Source organism: Bison bison, unplaced genomic scaffold, assembly GCF_000754665.1.
Source record: "Bison bison bison isolate TAMUID 2011002044 unplaced genomic scaffold, Bison_UMD1.0 scf7180017864340, whole genome shotgun sequence".
NCBI lineage: Eukaryota > Metazoa > Chordata > Mammalia > Artiodactyla > Bovidae > Bison > Bison bison.
In genome coordinates this window covers 110,066-133,114 of record NW_011494912.1, presented here as the reverse complement: position 1 = coordinate 133,114, position 23,049 = coordinate 110,066, and the positions used below count along the sequence as shown (strand labels likewise).

Here is a 23,049-nt window from a genome sequence, read left to right as displayed (position 1 = left end):
ATATATATACATTTTATATATATATATATATATATATATATATATATGTTTTAAACTAAAACCAGGCTGTCCACAATGCCTTATAATTTGAAATGTTACTAATAATAGAGAATATTTTCCTGTGTCCTTAAGCACTTTTCTGCAACATTATTAATGGCTATATAAGATGGTATTAAAAAGTATGTATGTTTTAAACTAAAACCAGGCTGTCCACAGTGCCTCATAATTTGAAATGTTACTAATGAGACAGTATTTTCCTGTGTGGTTAAGCCTTTTTATGCAACCTTATCAATGGCTGTATAAGATGGTACCTTTTGTGATGGCTATGTTTTGCTTGAAAACATAGACATTTCTATTTTGTTTTGTTTTGTTTTTTACTATTGTAAGCAGCACTGCTGACAACGTGCATGTATGTAAGCCCTGGGGCACCTGCTCTGTATCCCTGTGTTTTTGGATGAGGGTTGGTGACATGGACTCTGGTCAGAGCTCAGGGAGCCGGGCACTCTGGACCCAACAAAGATGCCCACCAGCTCTGCATGGGCTGGTGAGCATTTCCCTCATGGGCTTAGAGCATTTCCTTTTTCTACAGTTGAGCATTTTTCTATTTTATGGGAGAAACCTTTTGGAGGAATTAAGTCAGCCCCAGGTTAAATCATCCAAGTGCAGGCAAAATGTCCCTTTCGAGCTGGAATCTGGATGCAGAGCTTGCTTCTTATGGGGCTTCCCAGGTGGCTCAGTGGTAAAGAGCTCACCTGCCATTGCAGGAGCTGCAAGAGACGTGGGCTTGATCCCTGGGTCGGGAAGCTCCCCTGGAGGAGGAAATGGCTACCCACTCCAGTATTCTTTCCTGGAGAATCCCATGGACAGAGGAGCCTGGTTGGCTGCAGTCCATGGGGTCATAAAGAGATGGATAAGTCTGAGCAACTGAGCATGCACGCCCACAAATGTAGTGGTTGGGGACACATGAAGATTCTAGAGCCAGCCTGCTGGATTCAAGCCCGAGTGGCTCCTTTTAGCATCTGTCCCCTCATCTGTAAAATGAGGGTGTGAAAGTTCCTCTGGTTGTTGGGTTGGGGTTGTTGGGAAGATGAAAAACAAGACTCCATATACAGACTTCTTAGAACAATACCTGGCATGTTCTACTAGCCATTAATAGGTGCACACTGCCTTGTCTTCCTTAAAATAAAAACACGTTTCTTTTTGGTTTTGGTTCTCGAAGATCAAACATAAAGATCACATGGAAAAACAGTGGGCGGTGAAAGGATTATTCATAAGACAATTGGGTAAATCACCCAGCTCTTTGGAAAAGAGAACAATTTAGATTCTTAAAGCAAATCCCAAAGTATATTTCAGATGGACTATAAGCATTAAATGAAAGAAAAGAAACCATAATGGAACCATCCAGAAATAGATATGAATCTGAACTCTTAAAGGGGAAGGGCTTTCTAAGAGTGAAAGAAAGCTATGGAAGAAAATGCAAAGGAAAATGACATTTGATATGGGCTCATAAATATTTAAATAACCTATATATCAACTGAATGGAGAAATAATATGCCAAGGTGGAAATCTGTATATCATAAATACGGTAGATGAATGGATAATATCATTAATGTATAATGAACTCCGCAAATAGATTTTAAATGAAATTTTTTATTTAAATGAGAAAACATCCCCAAAGAAAAAGAGACAAAGTACAAGAGAAAATACAAGTGGGTGAAATTTTAATATTTATTTCATAATCAAAGAAATTAAAAAAATTTTTAAATACACTGGAGTGAAAAATAACATAAAATACACTGAGGTAGCTTTTTGTCTTCGGAGAAGGCAATGGCACCCCACTCCAGTGCTCTTGCCTGGAAAATCCCATGGACAGAGGAGCCTGGTAGGCTGCAGTCCATGGGGTCACTAGGAGTTGGACAGGACTGAGCGACTTCACTTTCACTTTTCACTCTCATGCATTGGAGAAGGAAATGGCAACCCACTCCAGTGTTCTTGCCTGGAGAATCCCAGGGACAGGGAGCCTGGTGGGCTGCCATCTTTGGGGGTCCCACAGAGTCGGACACGCCTGAAGCAACTTAGCAGCAGCAGCAGCAGCTTTTTGTCTTACACCAAAAGAACAAAGATTCATTTTTGGAATATCTGTTGGTGCTTTGCCAGCCAGGTCTTGATAATATGAAAACCACAGATCCTCTGATGAGAGTGCAAATTGAAACAAGCTTTTTAAAAAGCAATTTGAACCACATGCATTAAAAGGCTTAATGATAGTCATACTTCCTCTCCATTCTTATCCCGAGCAAATAATCTGAAATGAGGACAAAGATTTGCAAGTAACATTGTTCATCTCAAGGATTTTTTTTCCTTGATCGAAAATTTGAATTTAACTTGAAGGTTAGTTAAATTGTAGTTTGCAATATTTTGCAGCATTTCAGAAGATGTATACAGAAGTTTGATGCAAGAAAAATATTGATAATATAAGCCTTAAGAGAAAAAAAGTCAGGATTATGAAATTAGATTAGCCAGTATTTTAGATTAGTAGTAAAGAACCCACCTGCAATGCAGAAGACGTGGGTTTAATCCCTGGCCCGGGAAGATCCTCCAGAGAACGAAATGGCGACCCATTCCAGTATTCTTGCCTGGGAAATCCCATGAACAGAGGAGCCTGGTGGGCTGCAGTCCATGGGGTCACAAAAGAGTTGGACATGACTTACAGACTAAGCCACATCAACAAAGACAAGAGTATGGGAGGGGAAACTTTTACATAGGGGACAGGCAGTTTTTAATGTGGTATTTCCTCACGTTTCTCAATTATCACTAATCTTTATATGATAATTTTATGATTAGAAGAAAAATAGTTACGAAAAGAGAAACAATAAAAATGATAAAATGCTAGGAGGCTAGGGCACCATTCCACAGGCTGCGCACTGCACATTTCAAATGAAGCAGAGTGTACATGACATCTCTGGAGCTGAAGGTTGGAATGGCCTTAGAGGTAACATAGAGATCATAATCTGATTTTTGGAGGAGGGAAATCTTTTGTTTTTGCAAATTTTCCTATCTTTTTAAAATAATAAATTCAATACATACAGTATATAGAAAATATAAAGATAAAAACAAAACTTATCTCAAATCCCAATTCCCAGCTATGATCAGTGTTAACATGTCAGGGCACTGGCCTTTGTTACTCCTTCTGTGCTTGCTGAGCCCACCATTTACTGAAATATATTTCAGATGGACGACAGTATTAAGTGGAAGAAATCAAACTGATTCAAATTCAGTCTGGTAACAAAATCTAGCATTATTTAGACAACTCCGATTTAACACTCCTGTGGGTTCTTTTCACTACACCCTGCCTGACCACTACTCCATGTGTACTTTCTACCTTTTGTTCTTCATGTACAATTCTGTTTGAGTGTTTTTCCATAGGCCTCTGAATATTTCTGGTTTTGATGCTCCAGTCTCTTTCCTCAGTTTTTAACTCGCTTGTTTGGAGGCTTTTTAAAAGCTTTCTAGTCCTGTAAACTGTATATATCCTGTTCTTAGTCACATTTTGGTAACTTCTATTTTTAAAAAAATATTCTAATTTAAAGGTTTTTTAAAACTTTTTTTGGCAGTGCCCCGTGGCATGCGGGATCTTAGTTCCCTTACCAGGGAAGGCACCAGTGCCCTCTGCATTGGAAACATGGACTCTAAAATGACATTTTAAATTAACTATACTTCAGTAAGGCTTCCCAGTTGGCGCTGGTGGTAAAGAACCTGCCTGCCAATGCAGGAGACTTAAGAGACGTGGGTTCGATCCATAGTTCAGAAAGATCCCCTGGAGAAGGAAATGGCAAACCACCCTAGTATTCTTGCCTGGAGAATTCCATGGGCAGAGGAGCCTGGTGGGCTACAGTCCATGGAGTCCCAAAGAATCAGAAATGACTGAAGTGACTGAGCTTGCACGCATGTTTCAGTAAAAGCTAATGCTCCAATACTTTGGCCACCTGATGCGAAGAGCCAGCTCATTGGAAAAGACCCTGATGCTGGGAAACACTGAGGGCAAGAGGAGAAGGGGGCGACAGAGGATGAGGTGGTTGGATGGCATCACTGACTCAAGAGACATGAGTTTGAGCAAACTCTGAGAGATAATAAAAGACAGGGGAGTCTGGTGTGCTGCGATTCATGGGGTTGCAAAGAGTTGGACACAACTTAGAGACTGAACAACATACTTCAATAAAAAGAAAAAAAGTAAAAAGAAAGATATGCAAATACGTTACGTCCTGACTCACACATGTAAGATATTGCCTTCCCAATGCACAAGTACTTCGATGTATACAGAAACATTAAGCCACCAGCTCTTACTCAAAATTCTGTGCTTGGCTCATATGGAAAAACCTCTACTCCCTAGTTCACTTTTGCTCATCTTTTTTTTTTTTCTTTAAGCATTATTTATATGAAATACAGCACACATAAAATATACATAAACCCAACATGTGCAGCATAATAATATAAAGTAAAAATCCATGTAGACATCCTCTGAGTGAAAAATAGAACATCATTAGCATCTCTTTCACTTAATCCTTTTTAACATTTAGCTCAGGAGTCACCTCCCCTTAGTCTCTGAAGCCTCAGATGGGTGAGGGCATCTCTTCGCTGCCCTGGCATAATTCAGTTATTGTACTAGCTCTTCCTATGTCTGTCTCTCTCTTCAGCCCATCCTTCAGAGCAGGTACTCTTTTGGTTTTTTCAATCTTTGTGATTGTTAAATTTAGCACAATACCAAACCCTTACCAGCTTCAGGAAACATTTATTAAGTTACTGCACAATAGATTTGTTTGCATAAACATCAGGGAAAAATTTAAAAGACTAGCATTGTGATATCATTATATGGAACACATATGCCATAAAACATTAATATTCTTAATATGTAAAGAGCTCTTACAAATCTATAATAAAACCACTTGAGATCTCAATGGGGGAATAAACCAATAATTCTCAAAAAGGGAAATAATTGCTAAACATGAAGGCTTCCAACTTACCATTCAGTGTAAATTTATAAAAATAGGATATCTTTTGTCAGTCCTCCAAACAATATTTTTTTATTAATTTTATCACCTCTAATTTTTACTTATTTTAAAAACTTTGTTAGACTTCATAAGACATTTCTACCATATTGCTCTTCTGTATACAAAAAAAAGAGAAGAATACAAGCAAAATGCCTGGGTAAAAGTATTGCTAAAATTTCATCACTTTCAAAACTTAACTCTTCTGAATTACTTTTGTACTCAGAAGTTGTCTGGGTTTTTCCATATAATTAACCTTTGCACCACTGAAAACACTGGCAACAGGCATTTCTTAAAGCATCTATTAATATAAAGGAACTAAAGCTGTGGTGCTGAGCTGTGGTCTCCTAAGCTAGCTTGGTCATTCTTTAAAGATTGCTTGCTTTGGACCATCTTTGGAATGTCTGATTCATCACTTCTCTCTATACCCCTCTTTATGGACTTTTGGAATCTTGGGTTTAAAAGAATGCTTCTCTTCAAAAAGAAAGAAAAAGAGAATCCATCCTAGGTATTTCAAACATAAGTATTTAAGACAAGGAATTGGTTCCAGGAGAAAAGGGGTGATATTCAGCTATCAGAAGCTGCCTTTCCTCTGGCTTGAAACCAGTAGGCTACAAAAAAATGCTCCTCTACTGATTTTTTTCCCCCAAGCTGGTGTTCTTGTTCTTTCTCTCTCTCTCTCTCTCTCTCTCTCTCCAGCTTTATTGACCTATAATTGACATATGAAAGTGTTAATCGCTCAGTCGTGTCCTTACTCTTTGTGACCTCTTGAACTGTAGCCCACCAGGCTCCTCTGTCCATGGGATTCTCCAGGCAAGAGTACTGGAGTGGGTGGCCATTCCCTTCTCCAGGGGATCTTCCCCACTCAGGGATTCAAGTCGGGTCTCCCCATTGCAGGCAGATTCTTTACTGTCTGAACCACCAGGGAAGCTAATATTGTATAAGTTTAAGTGGTATAATCTCCACAGTAGCAGCGCAACCACCTCAGATCGCCCCAGGTTGCCATCTTGAGTGAATCTGGCGGGAGGTGCAAGATGAACCAGCCACTGGGAGACTTGCGTTTTCACAGCCCTTGGGCCCTGTGTGTGTTAGTCGCTTAGTCCAGTCTGACTCTGTGTGACCCCACGAACTATAGCCTGCCAGGCTTCTCTGTCCATGGAATTCTGCAGGCCAGAATACTGGAGTGGGTAGCCTGTCCCTTCTCCAGGGGATCTTCCCAACCCAGGGATCGAACCCAGGTCTCCAGCGTTGCAGGTGTATTCTTTACCAGGTGAAACACGAAGCCACAAGGGAAGCAGATTCTTTACCGTTTGAGCTACAGGGAAGTCTGGTTCAGATGGTAAAGTGTCTGCCTGCAATGCAGGAGACCCGGATTCAATCCCTGAGTTGGGAACATCCCTGGAGAGGGAAATGGCAACTCACTCCAGTACTCTTGCCTGGAAAATCCCATAGATGGAGGAGCCTGGTAGGCTGCAGTCCATGAAGTCGCAAAGAATCAGACACGACTGAGCAACTTCACTTTAAATGGTACAACTTGTTAACTTGATACCTTTAAGTATTGCAAAATTAACGCCATAATGTTCGCTAACATGTCACATATGCTGAGAATGAGGGATTACGTGCTTGGTAGGGTACGTGGTCACAGGCAGAGGGTCAGTGCCCACACCACCCACTGGAGGACTGTCTTTCTTGCTAAATGATCTCCTCCAAGATTCAGGCTTTGGTCCTTACTTGGGGGTGGGGGTGTGGAGGGGAGGTCTCATGGCGTCTGGAAGTCAGAATCAAGTCGAGGTGGAGTGGTGGGTGGGGAGCAGTCGCTCCACCAGATGAGATCTGACGGGTCCTGTTTGGCCTATTCCCACAGCTTCGCAACAACAAGGCAAAAGACGTCTGCTTGGACCAGGGGCCAATGGAGAACCACACGGCAATACTGTACCCGTGCCACGGCTGGGGACCCCAGGTAGGAGCCCTGTCTCTGACCAGGAAGGGAGTAAGTTCACTGCACCTACTGGGGATTCGTAGGACTTCTGGAAACTTCTTTTGTCCTCTCCTTTGGTAGCTATTGACTGTTCTGAGCAGGCGAGGGGCTTTCTGGTGATTTCTCTACAGGAACGAGGGAGAAGATTCATAGGTGGCTGCGTCAGCACAGATATTAAGAGGATAAAGGGGCGCATTTTCTCCTGAAAGGAAACTGTGCTTACATTTTGGTGTCATTTGCTAATAGGCAAATAGATGTCATGTGTACGTATGTTTGCTGATAACCAAGCAAGCCTGCTTACAACATCAAAGAAAGCGTTAGCCGCTTCCCTCATGAGAACCTGATTGGTGTGTCTGTTCCGAAAGGCCATCGTAAGCTTTTCTTTAATGTTTATTTATCTATTGGGTTGCACTGGGTCTTATTTGCCTCACACAGGATCTGTAGCTGTGGTATGTGGGCTCTAGTTCCCTGACCAGGGATTGAACCCAGGCCCCCTGCATTGGGAGTGTGGAGTCTTAGCCACTATCATCAGTTTGGTGGTGAGTATGACCCTGTCTGCAAGAAGCGGTACAGGTGCCGAACACTGACTGGGAAGGAGTGATGTGCTGGCAGTAACATTTTAAAGAATACATGTGTCTTCTGGTCTCTCAGGAGATAGCAAAGATAACCAAAGAGGGCAAAACAATCGACCAACACAGTAAAAGTCGAACTTGATAAATGAATTTCCTTTGACAGCTTTGTGTTAGCCCATGGTGTGCGTGCGCATGCGTGTGTGCATGGACGTGTGCACCAGGAGAGCTTTGCAGGTCCTCGAGAACTGGGAGAAAACAGATCCAAAGACATCATTAGACTTGGCATGCATAAAAATGTAAAACACTTTTACGTTACCCAGTAGTAATAAAAGGCACGCCAGAACTGGGAAGACATATTCAATTTCAGAGGCACACGAGATGGTTGGTTCGAAGCCAGACTCATATTCTCCTTTTGTTCGTCTGTGAAAGGAAGACAGTGGACACAACGCCCCGTAAGCTCCCTTCGTCTCTCTTGTGCTCTCTGAACACACACGTTCAGCTGCAAGGTCACGTGCGTCAGGCATGCACACGTCCTCACGTGCGTTCGTGGCTCGTGGGTTTGCTCTGCTCTGGACACTTGTGCTTTCGTGTTAAGCTGGCATCTGGAAAGAGACGAGCTGTATTTCCTCTGCTGTCGCCGCAGGTGGTTCTCATAATCCAGACCCCCGTTCCCTTCATTGTGTGACTGGTCCTCTGAAAGTAATTCCAGGCAGATTGAATACTGAGTCCTTTGCTCCTTGTGGTCACTCTAGGAGACAAGCAGGCGGGGTGGAGAAACTGAGGCACAAAGATGCCTGTGAGCAAAGCCGACCAGAACCCAGGCACTTTAAATCCAAATCCAGTTCACAGAATTCAAGATAATTTCCTGCCTACTCCCTGCCCAGACAGGAGCTGGTCACCAAGTTCTCCTCTCCTGCTGGGAGCTTGGTCGCCTTCATAGCCCAGTGCAGAAAATATCTAGAATTCATCTTTTTCCCACCCCTCCTGCATTCGCAAACTTTCCCAAATGGATGCTCCTGCCACTTAGTTGATGATGGGACAGCAAACCAAATCAGGCTCGTCCTTAACCCCCCAGTTCTGGGAGGAGCACCTGTACGCATGGGCCATGGTTGCTTTCCATCAGCTGATTTTGCGAAAGCAAATCTAATCTTTTTTTTCATTTTCTGTTCTACCACATGTCCTGAATTAGAGTGCAGTCTTGGTACTGCTTGCTCTCCACCTGCCAGGCCGCCTCTCCCCTCGCTCATCAGGCTTTCCTCCTATTCCTGCCCAAACCCGCTCGCCCTAGGCTCGGAGTGGGTCCCCACCGGTCACGTGTCCTGACATGCTTTTAAACCACCTCGTAAAGTGCTGTGGGCAAGCTGAATCAAAGCTCCTGTAACTAGGCGCGTTCCACAGACATTGTTAGCTTAATTAACGGACTCTGTGTTGTAATTTATTATCAGACAGCAATTAAACAGAGATAAAATAGGCACTGAGGAGGGTAATTTCCTGTCTTCAACATGTGTTTGTCAACAAGATGGAAACGGTTCCCGGCCTCTCAGAAGAGCCTGCTCAATCACGAGCTAGTGACCAGCCTTGCTCTGGTCTGATTACTACTTTGCATCAGACAAACATCGGTGTCTTTTCCGAGCCAGTGTTTTGTTGAAGGTATTTTTCTTTAAACTGGCTGTCTTTTATCTTTAAATAAACTTTATATCACAAGCATAGAAAAAATAGATGTCAAGGGCGCAATAGCAGCCTTTGGTGTCAGCTTGATCCTATTTAGAGTGGGAGGTCTTCTCTAAGAGGCCCAGGGCTCCCCTCCCCCAACTTTTGCCATCTTGGGCCCAGGTCTGGCGTGGGGTGTGGGGGGGCGGGGTGACTTCACTGGAACAGCCAAGGTCTTCCTGCCAGGATATCGGCTGTGGGATTGTCCTCCTCTGCCAGCTCCTTCTTGCTCTCTCTTCCAGTCTACCTGGTCAACCTGTCAACCTTCCCCATTCTAGAAGGCAAAGATCAAGAAGAGAGCACAGCGTGGGCAGCACTGGGCCCGGGGCATCGTTCTTTTAATTCCCCTCCAATGGCTCTGAGGCTCCTCTCAAGTCCTTCTGTCCAAGCTGCTGCCTGAGGTCCCTATGATGCAGTTCACACCAGCTCAGTGCCATGGCTGGCTTGAGATAGGGAACAAAATGTTGACGATAAACCCATTTCTGGTTTGGGCAGCGTTTAATCCTGTACCTGTCAGGCAGGTAGTGACCACCCTCCCCCCAGCTCCCTTTGAAAATTGAGATTCAGGCTATGCCAGGCCACTTTTCAAACCGTCCCATGACCTCTGGTCTTCAGTGCTGGGCTATACCATGTGATTTATGGGAGGAGACCTAGCTCATGTCCTTGAGCCGCCAGTGTCCTCTAGTTCACAGCAAGACACAGAAGGAAGACTTGAAGCAAGCGTGGAGGCAGTGCCAGGCGAGTGTACTGTAAGAGCAGAGGTGTAGAGGCGGGGGTGGGGGTGGGATACGGCGTGTTCGGGGGGACATCAGTGTGTGTGCGCTCAGTCATGTCTGACTGTTTGCAACCCCAGGAACTGTAGCCCACCAGGCTCCTCTGTCCATGGGATTTTCCAGGCAAGAACACTGGATAGCCATTTCCTTCTCCAGGGGATCGTTCCAACCCTGGGGTCAAACCTGCATCTATTGCATTTCCTGAATTGACAGGTGGATTCTTTACCACTAGCGCCAACAGGAAGCCCCAGGGCAGCCAACAGGGACAGAGTATTGAGAGTCAGGATGAAGGGCGGGACTCCCCACCCAGCATCTCAGCCATGGTCCACAGGGAGCCACCAGGAACTCATTACAAATGCTGATCCCTGAGTCCAACCCCAGACCTGCTGAATGTGGACCCTGGGAATCTGCATATTCACAGGCATCTCCAGATGCTTTCTTTTTCCATCAACACCATTTACTGGGCATCCGTTACGGGCGAGGCTATAAGGTAGCGATCCCATGTCCCTGTTTGTCCACATAACATAGATTAATGCCTAATGTGTGCTTATGTTCAGTCGTGGCTGACTCTTCATGACCCCATGGCCAAGCTCCTCTGTCCATGGAATTTTCCAGGCGAGAATGCTGGAGTGGGTTGCCATTTTCTACTCCAGGGGATCTTCTCCACCAAGGGTCAAACCCACATCTCTTGTGTCTCCTGCCTTGGCAGGCAGGTTCTTTATTACTGGCGCCACATGGGAAGCCCTATGCCTAGCATACCAGCCTGGTTTTTTCTTTCAATTTATAATGCTATTTCAGTTTTTATGTAATGTTGTTTTCACTTTTAAGGTTAATTTTAAGGTTAATTCATTGTTTTTATAATGTAGCTTTGCGAGTTTCTTTTAAAGTTTTATTTTCAATACTTTTTAGTATTTCACAGGGCTTTTTGCACTGCCCCACTGTGCTTCCTTGAGAGCCACAGGAGAGAACAGTCTTAAGCATTGTTTTTTATGTGGGTCATTTTTAAAGTCTTTATTGAATTTGTTACCGTATTGCTTCTGTTTGAAGTTTTGGGTTTTTGGTCATAAGATACCTGGGATCTTAGCTCCCCAACCAAGGATCAAACCCACCCCCTCTGCATTGGAAGGCAAAGTCTTAGCCACTGACAGCTAGGGAAGTCCCAGTTTTGCAAGTTGTTGACAAAGCGTATGGTCAAGTGACCCCACCACAATCAAGAGCAGTTCTGCAATGCCCCAACACTCCCCTGAAGCCCCTCCTCGTTTGTCCCTCCCTCTGTCCCCCAGTGCTTTTATCCACCTCCAAGTTGAGGATCAACTTCACTGGGAGTGTTCCTGTGCACCGTCCTTACAGCCTCACCAATTCCAGTGCGGTCTCCTCATCCCTGAGCTGAGGACCCCAGCGCCCAGCAGCCACGCCATGGATAGGGCATGACCAGCAAGAGCTCCGAGTGCAGGGCCCCTGGGGACTCCACACAGCACTCTTTGAAAGAGCTCCAAGCTCTAATGGGGCCTTCTGGAGATGAGGTATGCCCATTGGAGAGGAACTGAGAGGAGTCAGCTCTGTTTAGGAACTCCCCAGTGAGTTCCAGGGAGGGTGTCACAGGTCTCCCCTGTTTGTCCGTCTGTCAGCACATTTAGTCTTCCTCTCCCCTCTTTGCTGAGAAGCACACATTCCCTCCCCCAGCTAATTCATCAGCAGAGTGATAGATGAGAATTCCTTTATCCCATAATTAAATGTAATCTGATCTTGGGCTTCCTCTTTGATGGCTTCATCGTTTAAGCGATCCATCATTCAAACACCTTGTCACGATGATGCATTTTGCCAATAAGGCACCAGTGTCCCCATGGAGTGACGGGGCTTAGTGTGTGGAAGGCACTTGGAAAACACCGAAGTTAATGACACCCAGCAGCCTCCGCTTCCAGATAAAGTCGTGTAAGTGGTGGGGCGCAGGGGACGGATCCTCGGAGAGCATGTTGGAGTTTGCACCCCAGGGGGAGGTGGCTTTGCCCCAGCAAGCAGGCTCGTGATTCTGGAGCAAACCTCTCACCTTCTGTAAGAAGCAAACCCTATGATCGCTCAATTCCTGGAAACCACTACAAAGCAGGGAAACCTTAGCTCTTGAGGGAAACCAGCGTCGGAGGAGCGAGGGCAGGTATTTGTTTATGTCTGGGAAACCTACACACATACAAAAGAGACCACAGAAAGCAGGAGAGACCATACCAGGGACACCCTGGAGCGGGACACCCTGGAGCTTCTGTGCTGCTGTGTTTCCACTGCCTGTCTCTTATGCAGTATTTTGGGCTCCCTTGGTGGCTCAGCGGCAAAGAATCCACCTGCGATGTAAGAGACTCGGGTTCGATCCCTGGGTTAGAAAGATCCCCTGGAGGAGGAAATAGCAACCCACTCCAGTATTCTTGCCTAGAAAATCCCACGAACAGAAGAGCCTGGAGGGCTACAGTCCATGGAGTTGCAAAGAGTTGGACACGACTGAGACAGCTGAGCATGTACACACCTGCAATATTGAAAAACAGAAAACCTCCCCTTGCATTCCGGTGCAACTCTATGAATCCGTGACGCCTCGCTGCAGATTCTCTTTTTGTTGTTGCTGTTCCTCTAACTCATCTTCCCTCACAATATTCAAGCCGTTTCTGGGTTTTTTATGTCAGGGCTCTGAGCTCTTGCCTCCTGGGCTGTCCCTTCATCCAGTACTCACGAGCATCCCTCACGCCCACCCTCTCTGCAGACCTGGGAGAAGAGCAGAGTTACTTCCCTCTGCTCCCTGAGACTTGGCGGGGGACCCCAGCCTTTCTGTCTCCCATCTGTTTTGCTTTTCCATTTCCAATCCCTGGTTCTCTCTTTCTAATCACCCCTGAAAAGTGGATCTCGCAGACCACATACAGAGAACAAGTGCTCGACGTCTTAGATGGCTTGCAGAACTAAAGGCACGGGTATTTGGTTTTGCTTAAGGGAGCCTCCAGGTTAAGGAGGAATTCCTGTACTTTTCCTTTCTTGCCAGAAGGGGTTGATGAGCTCTTCTTTCCAGAAAATCAGAGTTACAGTCCTAAGTTGTTTTCCAGTGGAGATTCTTGGTTTAAAGTTTTACATCTCCTTAGAAGTTGAATTGATCTTCGTCCAAACACAAAAAGTGATCCAGGCAGGTTTTTGTTTGGTTTTGGCTGCAATGCACAGGATCCTAGTTCCCCAACCAGGGATTGAACCTGCGCCCCCTGCGTTGAAAGCACAAGTATTAGCCACTGTTCCACCAGGGAGGTTCCAGGCAGGTTTTTGTGTTACTGTTAGGCTTGGAATAACGAGCTCAGAACACTAGGATGGTGGCCACATTAGCAGCTGAGCCTTCCTGCCTCACCCAGAGCTGTTCAGTTCAAAGTGAGTCACTCCTTATCTTTTTCTTGTTTCCTAAAGGTGCAACACCTAATTGGTGAATTTGAAAAAGACAAATTTAAATCATCTATAATTCTACCACCTTCAAACAACCATTATCATTTCTGAGGCTTGCTTTCAGCGTTTCTTCCCCCCAAAGAAATATGTTGGTTTTAGGTGGTTCTCATATTACTGAATTAGTAAGGAAACGACATCGCTACTTCTGAAGGATGATGGAGGGGGAGGTGAAAACACCTGGAGAAAAGGGCTCTGTGTTCTTAGCACCACAACACGCAGCAAAGCAAGTGCCAACTGTTCAAGTAGCCTCATTCCCTGATTGTTCAGTTCAGACAGTGCTGAACATTCCAACTCGGTGCTGAGGGCAGAGCTGCAGAGGCCAGTGGGGCTCCGGCTGTGTCCCAGGGGACAGCGGGATAGGGGTCCTGGGACAGACCGTAGTGCAGCTCCGAATTTGGTGGGTGATGGAGCCAGAGTGCTGGACCCCAGAAAGACAGGTGTCTCCACATTCATTGCAAGTAGCAAGTGCTTTGTCTGGAAATACTGCACTTTAATCCAGCACAACGGGCCTTCCCTAGTGATCCAGTGGTCCAGTGGTTAAGAATCCGCCTTCCAGAGCAGGGGATGTGGGTTCTATCCCTGGTCAGGAAACTCAGATCCCACATGCTGTGGAGCAGTTAAGCCCTCATAGCACAGCTAGAGAAGCCTGCAATGAAGACCCAGCAGAGCCAAAATTAAAAATAAAAATCTAGCATGATGAGTCATAATGGTGAGGAGAGAGGCCTTGGGGACCACCACCCCACTAGGATCTGACCCTCTTTACAGGAAACATATTGAATTCTATAGCATGCCTTTAAGCTCCCAGATCGATTTTTTAAAACTAATGATTATTTATGTATTCTGTTGTTGTTGTTGTGCTGGGTCTTCATCACTGCATACAAGCTTTCTCTAGTTTCGGCGAGCAGGGACTACTCTCTGGTTGCAGGTACGGCCCTCTCATTGCCGTGGCTTCTCTTGTGGCACAGCACGGGCTGTAGGGCGCCCAGGCTTCACGGCTTATTGCCCCCACAGCATTGTGGCATCTTCCTGGACCAGGGATCGGACCCATGTGCCCTGCATTGGCAGGCGAATTCCTACCCACTCCACCACCAGGGACATCCCCAGATAGACTTTTCAGTCCACTTTGTTGAAGTATAAAGTTGGTACAGTAATTTGTATCTGCTTGAAGTGTACAGTTGGCTGAGTTCTGGCAGTACACACCTATGAAATCCCTTGCTTAATCAAAACATAGAAAGTTTCTGTTGCATTTCCATTTTTGTTCTTAATTTATTTTTAATTGAAGGACAATTACAATATTGTGTCGGTTTCTGCCATACATCAACAATGATCAGCCATAGGTGTACATATGTCCCCTCCCTCGTGAGCCTCCTTCACACCTCCCACTCCATCTCACCTTTTCTCTAGATTGTCACACAGCTCCAGTTTGAGTTCCCTGAGTCATACAGCAAATCCCCACTGGCTATCTGTTTTACGTATGGTAGTGTGTATCTCTGAATTTCCACTGACGCCCCTAAAGATTCCTCCTGCTCCTTTTCTCCACCCCAGATCCTAGGCAGCCACCGTGCATACACTCTAATACAGTTGAAAATATTTTTTTTTCTGTATTGAATTGAGTTCTGGCATGCCCTGGACAGTGATGAAGAAAGTCTGTTTGTTTGTAAAAATGTACGCATGTACTCATTGTCCCCAGAAACCACTCTCATGGCTTCAGCCACACAACAAACAAATAAATTCACCCCAGAGCAGTTCTGAATCAATGGAACCCATCTCTCTGTCTCTTGGGTAGAAGCTAGATAAACTGCATTTTTCATTTACCAATGGTATTCTACTCTGACTAGGCCTGATTTTGAAATGATGAGAGAGACCCTTAATATGAAAGCAATTGCAAGCCATGTTTTTATTGACAATCCGATAGATTTTGCTGTGTTCCAAAGTCATCCACAATTATTTGGCTGGCTTTTGTTTATTTGGCTATAACCTGCATATTTTAGTTTTCCCTCAAGGCTGTTAAATGTGGGTTAATAGTTTTATGCACCTCTTCGATCATTTCAAATAGAAAATTCCTTTTTCTCTTAAATGAGAATTAATTGTATTTGAGCTCAAAGGGTTTTTTTTTCCTAATGCATTAGGGTTGTGGATAATGACATTTATTTCTCCTCATGGGCCCAGCAGCAAAATCTAAAATAATCCTGTTCAATTCAAAAGACATTTGTAGAGCATTTGTTTTTTGCGAGATACTTTTCTTGGTCCTTATGGTATGTAACAATGAGTAGAATGCTGCAGTGCTGAAACAACAGCAAAGACAAAAATCTCTAACAGGGAAAGACACATTAATAGAATGTAGAAGTATATAAATTGAAATACATCACATGATGCGGTGGCTTTGTGGAAGGAAGGGAGATGGGGTAGGAGTAGGTATAATTGGGGGGATTAGGTTTCAAAATAAGAATTTTTAAAAATAATTTTATTCATTTTTGGTTGTGCGGGTCTTCCTTGCTCTGCACAGGCTTACTCTTGTTGAGGCAAACCGTTCTCTAGTTGCAGCGCACGGGCTTCTCTTGATGGGAAGCAAGGGCTCTAGGGTGAGCGGACTTCAGGAGTTGCAGCTTGCAGGTTCTAGAGCGTGGGCTCAGTAGTTGTGGCACACAGACTTAGATGCCGTTCAGCATGTGGAATCTTCCCAGACCAGGGATCAAACCTGTGTCCCCTGTATGGGCAGGCAGATTCTTAACCGCTGAACCACCAGAGATGTCCGGGGTATATCTTATACAGGGAAGACCTGCTGGGAGCCGGTGAGAGACATTCCGCTCGTGACTAAGGTCATGAGGAAGGAGGCTCGGGATACGCAAAGGCGGGATCGAGCCTCGGGAGTCTCCCCGGATATTCTCGAGTATCTTCCCCCAAAAAACCAGAGTCTGCCTACTTTATTGCTTTGTGCTCTCACCTCTGACTTTACTAGGGGCTGTCCCCCACCACCATCTTGCTCTCTCTGTCAAAGAGTTAACTTACAGCTCCAATTAATAAAGTTTCTGGGCAATTAGGTGTGTTTAAATCCAAACCCCTCAGATGGCTCTCTAACTCGCCTGACAAGTTTACCGGGACTCCTACAGCTATGCATACGATTGTTTACAGTCTCCCAGCCTCAAGAGGCACGGGAAGCTTAAGATATTCAAATAGCTTAGAGCCTCTCAGAGAGATAGAAACTGTCAGAATAAGACTAGTAAGGGATGTCATTGATGAGTCAATGTTTGTTGCCAAGTTTTCACATCCCCTGAATTGTATCCTTAAATATGTATTAATTAATAGTTGGTATATAGAAAAAATAAGTAGTGGCCTTGGTGTTAGTAACTTTAGACCCTTAAGGTAATAAATTCTTTCCTTTGTTGTAAACCCATTACACATCCACCCTATAGGAATGCAATTTTATCTTCGGAAGATGGCGCCAAACCTTAAAATAATTACTCTTAGAGAAAATAAGTCTTTGTTGATAAGTCCTTGTCAAGAGTCATAAAATGTTAGTAGGCCTTCTGGCCAGAAGATGATGTAAATCACCTAAACCATTTGTATACGATAAATTTGTAGGAAAGAAACCCTGGTTTTTGATAAGAATCAAAGACTGCTGACTTTGCATCCCCTATTATCCTCTATGTGTAACTTAGGGTATAAAAACCCCTGTTGAAAATAAAGCTACGGGCCTTGCTCACCAGCGCTTGGTCTCCCCATGTCATTCTTTTCACATTCTGGCTGAAGTCTCCATCTGGAGCGCGGAACCCACCATGCTTACTAATTATGCCTGGGCTTCTAAGACCCACTCGAGAAGGTGTCTAGGGTGAGGCACCTTCCGCTATTCGAGAGGGCGCCTGCGGCCTATGTAAGTGGTGCATACTTCTTGTCTTGAAGTTTTATTGGTCTCCCGCGTAAACCAAGCTACTCAGCCTCTTTTCTCCACTGAATTTTCCTACTGAGCTATCCTCACTCTATTATTCTTTATATCTCTAATTAGCATATAAATAGTCGCCTAGGCCGTCTCTCCTTCGAATACCCTGGATCAGCTGGGGCTGGTCCCCGGCAGAAGACCGTTGGGTGTTTTTGAGAATCTTCAAGTTGTCTGTCAGACTAAGCCAAGAAACCAAGAGTTAACACTGAAAAGATGAGTTGGGGAAGCTATAGCAAAAGATCATGGCTGAGAAAGTGTATCCGTAAATCTGTGGGCAGTGGGAGCCTCAGCAGGTAGAGGCGGAGAATGGTAGGATTTGAATGTGCAGGATCGGGGAGGACAGATGGAAACGGGGAAGGGCTGGAGGGAAGAGGACCAGTCACAAGCCTACTTCAGCAGTTCAGGTCCCACAGTCAGCTGGGATCTTAGGAGGAAATGCATAAGAAGCTGGCCCTTCTTACCTGTGGTTCCAAACCTGCAGATTGAACCAACCAATCATATTATACATATTTCTTGAAAACATCCACGTATAAGTGGACCTGCATAGTTCAAACCTGCGTTGTTCAAGAGTCAGCTGTACACCCAAGAGGGGACTTCCCTGATGGTCCTGTGGTTGAGACTTCAATGCAGGGGGCAAGGGTTCGATCCCTGATTGGGGAACTAAGATCCCATGTATAGAGTGGGCAAAAAAGAGTGAGAGAGAAAACCTGTACAACCAAGAGAACTGATGTTCACACCAAAACTTATACATGACTGTTTGTAGTGGTGTAATTTAGAATAGCCCCAAAGTGGAAACAAACCAAGCATCCATTCCCTGGTGTGAGAAACCGCCCTCCCCTAGAACGGAAATCCTGCAGTACCCTCCTCTCCTGCCCTGCCCACCTGGCTGGGGGCTGGGGGCTGGCCTTTACAGTTCTCCGAAGTCTGGGTCTCCCTGTCTTCATGGCCTGAAAGACCTCAGAAAGGAGAGCTTCTAATCCCAGTGGCATTTAGCTTCGCTCTTTAAACATCTGGGTCACAGATACGCTCAGTTAATTAATGTTCTTAGCGCTGCGCGTGTGCCTGCTGGATAATAGATTGATTCATAATTTCAATAAGCAGCTGTGTATATCTTTCCCCCGAACATAAAGGCAGCTTGCTGTCATTCATCACTTTGCATTTGGTGAATTTGAATATATTCAGAGAGACATTGTCGAAGGAGGGATGGGGGAGGGCTTCTGATTTTTTTTTTTTTAACCGTTTTGCCTGTAACAATTACTCTGATTTGAAACTAATTTGGATTTAAAACACATGTTAACCACATCTCTCTCTCTCATGGGCATTTAATAAACTCCCTGTCACTTGTTTCTAAGGGGATCAGGAAGACTGCCTTTGGGGATCAGAGCAGAGGGTTTCTGAGCAGTTTTCACTGGAAGAGAAATCCCCTATAGAGGATCTTATCCTCTGGAGAAAAGGCACATGTATCCCGGGCAAGGCTGTTTTCCTGCTCCATTTCTGGCCAGAAATGCCCAGGATCTCAGAAGCCCAGGATCAATCTGAAAGGAGATCCCTCCGCTGCTCAGCTCCTGGGCCAGGGCTGCCAACCATTGGGTCTCTGGGATCCCAAGGGTAGAAGCCAGAGCCCAGGCAGGTTGACCAGATGTCTTCAGGCTTGTTTCCTTTTCTTTGAAACAGGAAGGGTAGTAGTACTAATTCATAGGTTGTTGTAGAAATTACATTATTTCTTCTCTGGGGCCAAGGATGCCTCCAACACATGCTGGCTGATAATATTATTTTGTAATGGATTAGGGATCTCTTGTTTATTGATGATCATCACTGCAGCTCCAGCCTCTCAGAGGATCGTGAGAACAGACATGAAGGCTGTGCTTGCAGCTTGCCAGCCTGCACTTGAATCATCTCAGCAGGAACACAGCCTTCACTGCCTGTCCCTAGGCTGGGCACACAGAGGACATGTTTGTGGGTTTCAAGAAATAGCCGTGGCTGCATTTTGGAAATGTTGATGTTCATCACATTTGTCACGTGCTCATTCACAAACATGTTGAGAGCCCTTGGTCTGTGATTGTCTCCTAGGAAGGAGTGAAATGAATTAGACACAGTCCCTGCCCCCAAAGGAATGTGAAAGATGGGTGAATGTATTTGTTCGAAAATTAGAATACAGGAATTTAAACAAAATGAGCAGGCAAGAGGGGCCAAGACACCAAACTAGTGTGGACTCACAAATAGTTGTGCAAAGGGTTGACAGGCGACATTATCTGTGTATCAGAGAGCTACTGCTGTGTAATAACTACCCCCAAACCTTAGTGGCATAAAACAGTATACATGTATGACTGCTTATGAGTCTAAAGATCAGGTGAGCAGTGATCTGGACCAGGCTCAGATGCTTTGGGTTGGATTCACTCATGTGTCTTCCTTCCATCAGCTAGCAGACTGGCTGAACGCTGTCTGAGCCATGATGACCTCATTCACTCATCTGATGGTTGACCAGCTGGTTGGTTGAACCACGTGTCTATCATCCTTTAGCAGGCCAGCCTGGGCTTACTGCCACGGTAGCAGTAGGGTTCCAGGAGGGTGGAAATTTGCAAGCTGTATACCAGGAACAAACACCTCCTCCTTTCTGCTACTTTCTGTTGGTCAAAGCAAGGCAAGTCACAAGGCCAACCAGTATTCCAGGATGAGGAGAGAGACTCCACTTCTTAATGGAAATTCCAGCAAAGTCATGCTGCCCAGAAAGATGTGGCCACTTTGGCAATTCACCCCATGCTACCTACCATTTGCTGTAGTACATGGAGCAGAGGGCAAGGCCCAGCACTGGACTGCACATTTAGGATATTTCTGCCTTTTCATCATTAGAAATAACATTGCAGTAAATCCCTTGGAGTAGGAAACACCAACCCATTCCAATATTCTTGCCTGGAAAATTCCATAGACAGAGGAGCTTGCTACAGTCCTTGGGGTCACAAACAGTCAAACACAACTGAGCGACTGAGCATGCAAAATACCTTGTAAATTTTTTCTTCCAGCTTTACTGATGTAACTGGCATACAGCACTGTATAAGTTTAAGGTGTACAGCATAATGATTTGACTTACATCTTGAAATGATTATCAGAGTAACCCATCAACTCACATGGATACAAAATTAAAGAAATAGAAAAAGAAAATTTTTTTCTTGTGATGAGAGCTCAGGATTTACTGTTTTAACTTTCATATGTAATATATGGCAGTGTTAATTATATTTATCATGGTGTACATTACATCCCTGCTGCTACTGCTACTAAGTTGCTTCAGTCATGTCCGACTCTGCGACCCCATAGACAGCAGCCCACCAGGTTCCTCTGTCCCTGGGATTCTCCAGGAAAGAATACTGGAGTGGGTTGCCATTTCCTTCTCCAGTGCATGAAAGTGAAAAGTGAAAGTGAAGTCGCTCAGTCGTGTCCGACTCCTAGCGACCCCGTGGACTGCAGCCCACCAGGCTCCTCCGTCCATGGGATTTTCCAGGCAAGAGTACTGGAGTGAGGTGCCATCGCCTTCTCTGACATTACATCCCTAGTACTTATGTATCTCATAGGTGGAAGTTTGTACTTCTTGACTGCCTTCATCCAGGTCCTCCTCCTCCCCCACCCTCCCTACATAAACTTTTGTTCACAGTTATATTTTCTTGGGATAGGTGGAAGGTTTTTTTTGTTTGCGTGTTTGTTTGTTTGTTTGGCTATGCCACAGTTAGTTAGTTCCCCGACCAGGGATTGAACCTGGGCCCTCATCAATGAAAGCACCGAGTCCTAACCACTGAACTTCCAGGAAATTCCCAAGATTTTTAAAAGTAGATTGATTGGATCAAAGGAGAGAAACATTTTAAAAGTGCAGAGTTCACATTTTGAAATTCCTTTTCGAAAGGTGGTAGTCATTTACCGTCCCTCCAGTCCATCTTAGGCTCACCTTGACAAAATACAGATAATCTCTTTTTTAAAAAATATGGTGTCTCATTGTTTTGATTTTTATTTAACACCTAACATGTTGAATGCTTTTTAACATGCCTGTTTCTTCTTCAGTGAGCTGCCTCTTTGGGCCCTTTTGCAGCAGGATAGATTTAATTGATCCCAGTTAACAAATGAGGAGGAAGTGGAGGCTCAGAGAGGTCAAGTGACTTGTTCAGGTTGGCCCAGCCAGCTGGAAGCAGAGCCAACATTAGAATTCAAATGTCCTGCTTTTTCATTTATTCCTGCTCCCCTTGTGGTTGAACAGAAGGCCAGACTCCTGAAATACTGGCCATGGACATGCTTAGGAAGAAGTCAGAGAGGGGCCCGGGGAATCTGTGTCCAGGCTTCGCAAGCCGAGGGCCTCCTGGGTGGGGCGCTCCTATGAGTGGGGTTGGGGTGGGGTGGGGGACAGTGCCAGGCCTGAGACGGTAGCCGGGACTGCAGCCCAGACAGTCGTGGGGCACCCATGTCCCCTCGTGATCTCACCTCTGCCGCCCATGGCCCTGCCACTCTGCTTTTTCCCCAGCTGGCTCGCTACACCAAGGAGGGCTTCCTGCACTTGGGCGCCCTGGGGACCACCACGCTCCTCCCTGACACCCGCTGCCTGGTGGACAACGCCAAGAGTCGGCTGCCCCAGCTCCTGGACTGCGACAAGGTCAAGAGCAGCCTGTACAAGCGCTGGAACTTCATCCAGGTGAGCCCTCCACGGACAGGCTGGGCAGGCAGCCTGGAGCAGGTGAGGATGCCATGGGCTTCCCCTGGAAGGGCAGCAACAGAGTGCAACCCAAGGTCTCCCAGCTTGAGGCCAGACACTAGACTCAAAGCGGTTGGGGGATCCCAGGAGCCTTTCCCTCTTAGTAGCCAGGCACTATGGTAATTCTCTCTTTCTCTCTACCCACTCCCCACCTCCTTTCCCTGTCTCTGGCTCTCCCTGGCTCTCTGTGTGTCTCTTTCTATCTCTGTTTCTCTCTCTCATTCTCTGTATCTTTCACCGTCCATCTGTCTCTCTCTTTCTCTGTCTGTCCTTATCTGTGTCTCTCCATCGCTGTCTCCCTGTCTCCTTCTCTGTCTGTCTGTCTCCCCTCCTCTCACCCCCACCTCCTCCCAGAACGGCGCCATCATGAACAGAGGCACGGGACGCTGCCTGGAGGTGGAGAACCGAGGCCTGGCGGGCATTGACCTCACGCTCCGCAGCTGCACGGGGCAGAGGTGGACGATCAAGAACTCCATCAAGTAGTGGGGGGAGCCGGGCCCCCGGGACAGGGCCTGCCTTGCTCTGGACCAGCCACACTGGGAGAGAAACAGCAAGACACCGGGGGGTGCTCAGTGGGGCTTCTCCAGGGCAGCCTGGGGCCCCCGGTGGAGACTCTGCGTCTTCATCAGGCATCCAGCTTCCTGAGGCTCATGCACCCAGGGAAAGGCCCCTGACCGTTCTCTGGGAACCCAGAAGCCGTGTCTTCTGCAGCCCGATGTGGATCTGGTACCAAGGAGCAAGACAACACATCTCTTGGTCATCTTCCCACCCGCCGTCAGGACGGGACTGGCAGGAGCCACTCCTTTTTCTCATCTCACAGCAGCTTCTCTCCTCAGCCTTCAACAAAGG

At 45.8% G+C, this 23,049-nt stretch overlaps 1 protein-coding gene across 1 annotated transcript in view; it reads left to right on the top strand.

Annotated features, from left to right (window-relative positions):
- Positions 1-23,042, top strand: part of WBSCR17 (Williams-Beuren syndrome chromosome region 17) — a 431,575-nt gene extending 408,533 nt beyond the window's left edge. Inside the window, exons 10-12 of the mRNA XM_010854340.1 lie at positions 6,907-7,002; positions 21,973-22,140; positions 22,555-23,042. Of these exons, the coding sequence (XP_010852642.1) occupies positions 6,907-7,002; positions 21,973-22,140; positions 22,555-22,683 (393 nt within the window). The 3' untranslated portion in view covers positions 22,684-23,042. The remainder of the gene's footprint in view (positions 1-6,906; positions 7,003-21,972; positions 22,141-22,554) is intronic.
- The last annotated feature ends 7 nt before the right edge of the window (positions 23,043-23,049 follow it).